We start from the raw sequence: 5,749 nt of genomic DNA on the forward strand, positions 1-5,749 counted from the left end.
ACTGGGACCAGGCAGGATGTCTTCCAAAGCACTGGGATCCTCTGAAGATGAAGGCTCTGGTTGAACAGGTGCTGCAGTATTCCACACAGCTGCCTGGAGCAGCTCTTCAGCACTCGTGGGCTGATGCCGTCCGGTCCGGCAGCCTTTCTCTGGTTGAGCCTCTCCAGCTCTCTCCTCACCTGGCCAGACGTGAAGGATAGTCCTGTCGGGGGGGATGGGTGACATGTTGGAATCCATGTCGGGTGTCAGCAGGGGGGAAGGGGAAGAAGTTGGCAGAGGTGTTAGGGGCTCTGGGAGGTGTGAAGGGGACCCATTGTTATCCAGAGGAATATTGGGACAGCTGTGGGAGTGGGAGCTAGAATCAAACCTGTTGAAAAACTGGTTCAACTCATTAGCTTGGTCCACGTTCCCATCAGCTGAGCGTATTCCTTTCTTCTGGAAGCCAGTGATTGTTCTCATCCCACTCCAAACATCCCTGGTCTGGTTCCTCTCCAGTCTCTCCTCCAGCTTCTTCCTATAGGCGTCCTTGCTCTCCTTCAGACTGCGTTTCAGTTCCTTCTGTACACTCCTGAGCTCAGCCGGGTCCCCAGCAGTGAAGGCCCTCTTCTTCTTGTTCAAAGGGGCCTTCAGGTCACTTGTCACCCATGGTTTGTTGTTTGGGTAACAGCGTACCTTCTTGGTGGGGACGGAGTTCTCAGTGCAGAACTTGATGTAGTCGGAAACACAGTCTGTCAGTCCATCCAGGTCCACCAGTTGGTGGTCTCCAGGGCATCCCGCAGACAGTCCATGGCACCATCAGACCATTTCATAACAGTCCTTTTTAAAAAAAAAAATTTTATGAATATGTGAGAAACTGTTTTATTTCTACAGAAGAGTCTTTAATGAACAATACAACATAATTGCAACATAATCTTTCGGCTATATAAAATGCTCCCTTTACCATAGATGAGATAAGACGCTGTTAGATAAGACTTGTCAAATTGCACCAGGAAAAAAGAGCATGAAAGAAGCCATAATTAGACACAGAAAGAAACCTAGGAAAGAAACAAGTAAACCAGTTTTTAGCCAATGGCTTCAACGTCATATATTAGTAAATTGTTTGAAAAAAATGATAAATGAGAGGTTAATGTATTTATTAGCAAGTTAAAACATGATTGCCCCAAAGAAAAGCTCATGTAAATAAAGGGATTGAGGGTGAAGTTTTCTTTGGTGTGGTGATAAAATTGCATGGAATAGGGGTAACTGGGAAGATATTTATTTGGGTTATGGATTTTGCAAATGAAAGAACTGAGTGTGGGAGCAGAGTTAACAGTGCACTGTTAAATATGGGACACTGCAGGGGGAGAGGACTTACAGCAGAATTGCCATAAGTATTTCAGTACCAGCTCCAAGGAGCTTTAAAACAGGAGCATCAGAACTCTCCAAGGTCTAGTGATACATGCAATAAGAGTACCATATAGGAAATGTCCAGAGAAAGGGCTTGTTTTCTTTTTTAATGGACCCCAGTACACCTGAGGATTTTAGAGAAGAGAGGCCAGACAAATTAGCAAAGGAAGCAGTCCAGAGGAGCGCTATCAAAAATGAAATTAAATTTTCAGAGTCAGAGGGTAGGAGTGTTGTGTAGGAAAAGCAAAAAAACATTGGCAGCAAAGCAGAAGTCAATCAGAGGCATTTATTTTCAGTAGAAAGGAAGGTTGCATTATCGAGGAGGAGGGGGAACCAACAGAAAAGAGCAATTCACAATAACCAGGTTAAGAATTTGGTGCAGTACCTTAAACAGGACATTACACATTATGGGGGAACATTTAACTGGATAATGTCAATATTGCCAGGAATTGGAAACAACAAAAGACAAAGAAAGAAAATTGATGATGGATGAACTGGAAATGGTGGATGGGGATGAGAAGAATATTTAGAGTTATGTAGAGTGTTCAGGTGATAGGAGAAAAGTTTTTAAATATCTGATCTCCACTGGATTAAAAAGGAGAAATAAGCGAGGAAGATGACCCGAAGGTGGCAGTAAATCAACTTCCCAGATGCCAACTGCCATTAAAACCCAGAGAAGAATAAGCTTCTGACATACATAAATACATACATACAACTGAGTTTTCATCTGTTCCGTTGTCCTCTGACATGTGAATAACTGATATTTCAACACAAAATTTGTGAGATAATAAAGATGAATTGAATCACACATTATCTGAATTTTTGTCCAGATAATATAATGATTATTAATATATTGTTACTGCTTGAAATCTGTCTCTTCAATGAATTACAACAAAACATATAAGTCAGAGTTTGAGATTTTTTTATTTTTCATTTGGTGTATCTGCTTCGACAAGTTCCATTTAAAGTGAAAGGAGCCAGAGAACACGAGAACATCAGCTTCCTCAGCTTCTGTAGGTGCTGTAGGAGAAACGACTGATCAGCAGAGGTAGGTGGAACCTCTCTTCACCCTCACTGATGAGAATTACAACCTGTAAATGGAACTTGTCATAATTTAGAAGAAATATGACATGTTCCGTTTCTACAACAGCTTCTTTTAGAAGTACAATGTGCTGAAAACAAGTTTGTTGCTTCAAAAGATAATTTAAAAATGCTTTTGTTTCCTTCAATAAAAATACTATCAAAATGATACTTTCAGAAAAAACTTCAAAAATGTGCTGCTTAAAAAATAATTCTGAATGCACAAAACCTGAATTAAAGTGTTCCATGGAGGATGTGGAAGAATTAGTATTCAAAGTAAAATTATAGAGTATCATTAAAATGATTTCATCTGCAAATACCAACCTGATTTGCTGACGCAGATCAAAACTTCACAGTGATCAAGAAAAACGCACCTCAACATAAGGATAGAAGGAAATGTGACCCAGGCTCTCCCAGTATGGGCCTGTCTCAAAGCGCAGTTTGTACAAGCCGGGGAGGAAATCAGGGTGAGGGATGAGCCCTGGACAGCAGCCATCTTCATCTGTTCTAAAAAAAAGCAACAGTCCACAAGATGTGTAAATGATTGATGAGCGACAACCATGTTTAATGATTGATCACAGTTACAGGTTTAAAAAAGGAAGTCTGTGGGGTTTATTTATGTGGAGCCACAGGTGTTTGATGGTGGTTACCCAACACTAATCATGTTCCAGATCATCAGTTTGGAGTCCAGTCGGTGCAGACTGAGCGCCATTCTGGCTGCTGGGATGCCATCTCCAGTGTTCAGCACATGAATCGTCAGAGGGCTCAAGTGTGCTGCTGCCATGATCTTGCTGGACAGCTGTGGACAGCTGTGGACAAAAGGACCATCACAGCTGAAGCAGATGTGCTTAATCATGAAATGACGGAATTCTGTTTCCTATCAATGGAAATTAAATATTAAAAGTATAAACATTAGTGACATCTGGGGTACAGAAATGCTTCACCACCAGTTTTATTTAGCTTTAGCCGATGCTGTCACGCTCTTATTATCAGACAGATGTTCACATCACATCAGCTGCTTATGGTTAAGAACATTTTTGATACTTCACAACCTTCTGGAACCAGATGAGTGGTCCCTCACCCATTAACATTTGTGAAGTTCCATCATGTGACAGGATGTGACTCCTGCAAAAGCTGCTAACCTCTTTTTTTTTTAAATGAATTTGTCTGTTGGTGGTGAGAACTGGAAGAGAATTAGTTCTAGCTGGAACCTTTCATACTTACCTCCCACACTAGGCCCCTAGTGCCCCTGCTTCTATGCTCTTTATCCCTTCACAGTGTTTGGCATTTGCCTGTGTCACCATCTTCTGGGACAGATGTTATTCTTTGTTGTGTCTAGTTTGCATGGTGGCCATCTGTTCCCTAAACACTAGAATTCAGTCCCTACACCATCACAAAAGATATTTGTGCTTCTCTGCATTAGCCACACCCACTTCAAATTTTGACACAAAAATCACAAAATACTCTTTAGATGCCACACAAGACAAAGGTTCTGTTTGGATGAACAGTAAACGGAACCTTTAATAATCAAAGCAAACACAGGAAACATGGAGGTGATCTGCAGTTTAACCTAGACTAGAGTCTGGATTTTTGGGGACTGTGTCCATTTAGACTTGATTGTTAGCTGAAAATAAAATGAAAAATGTCAACTGTGGTTGGTTTAATCATTTGGTGACAAGAAAATATTGCTTTTAGGGTTAGGATTCAAACTATCATAAGCTGTGTATGATCAGATAGAGTTTAGTGAAGAAGAAGTGGAGTCAGTCCAGCTGGAACATAAATATTGCTGTGTTAATTCATGCTAACATTTGAAAATGCCATCATAGGTCCAATTTTATGCCATATTTGAAGAGCAAACAACACATAGACTGACAAAGGTGAAATCAAATATCATACATTGATCCTGTCAGACTGTGAGGAAAACCAACAACAGGGACCAGGACTCTTAGACTGGTCTTATTGGTGTGTGAGCTTTAGTTGAAGTAGTCTTACCTCTCTGAGTGATTTCACCGTCACCAAAACAACGACAGTAAAATTACGTCATCGTCCTGAGTGAAAAGTTAGCGTTTAATCATTGTGTTATTCAGTGCATTGAACAGGTTTTTCTATATCATCACTGAGTTTTCTATCCTTTGGGTTGTTCTTTTCTCAGTTTCCTCACTAACACTTGTTGTACTTAATGTACTTGAATGTTCTATGCCTATTCTCTCATCTAATTGTCCTTCCCCATCTCGCCTCCCTCCTTCTCCTCCCTCTCTACCCAGCCAGCCATCAGCAGGAGGGTCCCCCTATATGAGCCTGGTCCGGCTCAAGTTTTATTTCTGTAAAAGGGGAGTTTTTCCTTGCCACTGTTGCTTGTTGGGAGTCAGACCCTGGGATTCTGTAAAGCGCCTAGAGACAATTTTGATTGTAACAGATGCTATATGAATAAAGATTGATTAATTGATAACACTTACACATAGCCCACAATAAAGGGTCAGCCAAAACAGGGTAATAATAGTACAATTGTACTGCTAATTATTACTAATCACACTCGCATTAAGCATTTTTGTTGGTGTGGCAACTAGATATTTTCACTGCTAAATACAAAATTATGGTAAGAGGTTTGTCAAAATATTGACAAGTGCAGCAGGAAATAATATTTCAGGCCGATTTAACTGATGAATCAGTTTTAAAACTTTGAGATTGTTTTACATATAAACAGTCCACATCCTGTATTAATTTCTGAGCAGTTTTTCATCATTTTGTTGATAAGGTTTAATCAATAATAGAATATGTCCACACACGTGTGTGTTTTTCCTCCCAGGTGGGGACTGCTCGTCAGTTAAGTGTTGTGCGGACCTCCCTCCTTATGGGGACCAATCACATAAATTTCCATAAATAAAAGTTGGAATTCTGATGTGTAATAAGCTGTTATTAAACACATTTAAATGATCTGGGTGCCTTCATTTACAATTAGTTATAATTAAATGTGATTTTCTTTCCTAAATACAAGAAAATTAAGCATTCTAGTGTACCGAGGTGTGTAGGACTTATGTCTTTGTAACATCTGTTCACTGACAAATTAGACAGGACTATAAGAAGAGAAGAACATCACTGGCAACAAAAGAAATGAAATAACGGAAACATTAGCTTCAACACACACACATCAACTTTAAACGGTTCCTAAGGGATGCAGATAGAGCTTGAAGAGGACAGGTGCAAGTCCCAAACCTCATGGACTCAATGAGGCAAATTCACAAACACTAATTGATGTACGTGTGGGTGCAAATATAACGAATTT

At 40.1% G+C, this 5,749-nt stretch overlaps 1 protein-coding gene across 5 annotated transcripts; it reads right to left on the reverse strand.

Moving 5' to 3' along the window:
* Window positions 1-2,292: 2,292 nt before the first annotated feature.
* Window positions 2,293-5,107, reverse strand: urahb (urate (5-hydroxyiso-) hydrolase b). 5 transcript variants are annotated; one of them, XM_029841931.1, is made up of 4 exons: window positions 4,923-5,107; window positions 3,117-3,275; window positions 2,841-2,973; window positions 2,293-2,406 (listed from the first exon to the last, which is right to left on the reverse strand). In XM_029841931.1, the coding sequence occupies exons 2-4, from the start codon at window positions 3,248-3,250 to the stop codon at window positions 2,317-2,319; spliced, it is 357 nt and encodes a 118-aa protein (XP_029697791.1). In that variant the 5' UTR covers window positions 3,251-3,275; window positions 4,923-5,107; the 3' UTR covers window positions 2,293-2,316. The 5 variants fall into 5 exon arrangements, with proteins under 5 accessions (XP_029697791.1, XP_029697790.1, XP_029697789.1 ...); XM_029841930.1 differs by lacking the exon at window positions 4,923-5,107 and adding an exon at window positions 4,459-4,708; XM_029841929.1 differs by lacking the exon at window positions 4,923-5,107 and adding an exon at window positions 3,691-4,443.
* Window positions 5,108-5,749: the final 642 nt, after the last annotated feature.

This window comes from Takifugu rubripes, chromosome 9 (assembly GCF_901000725.2).
Source record: "Takifugu rubripes chromosome 9, fTakRub1.2, whole genome shotgun sequence".
Taxonomy (NCBI): Eukaryota; Metazoa; Chordata; class Actinopteri; order Tetraodontiformes; family Tetraodontidae; genus Takifugu; species Takifugu rubripes.

Excerpts from the sequence above, each read along its gene's own strand:
- urahb (XM_029841927.1), bottom strand. The coding sequence starts at position 3,322 with ATGATTAAGCACATCTGCTTCAGCTGTGATGGTCCTTTTGTCCACAGC. Across the intron at positions 2,974-3,116 it reads TGGAACATGATTAGTGTTGG|AACAGATGAAGATGGCTGCT; the intron begins GTAACCACCATC and ends GCTTTTTTTTAG. Across the intron at positions 2,407-2,840 it reads CCTTCTATCCTTATGTTGAG|CACCTACAGAAGCTGAGGAA; the intron begins GTGCGTTTTTCT and ends TTTCTCCTACAG.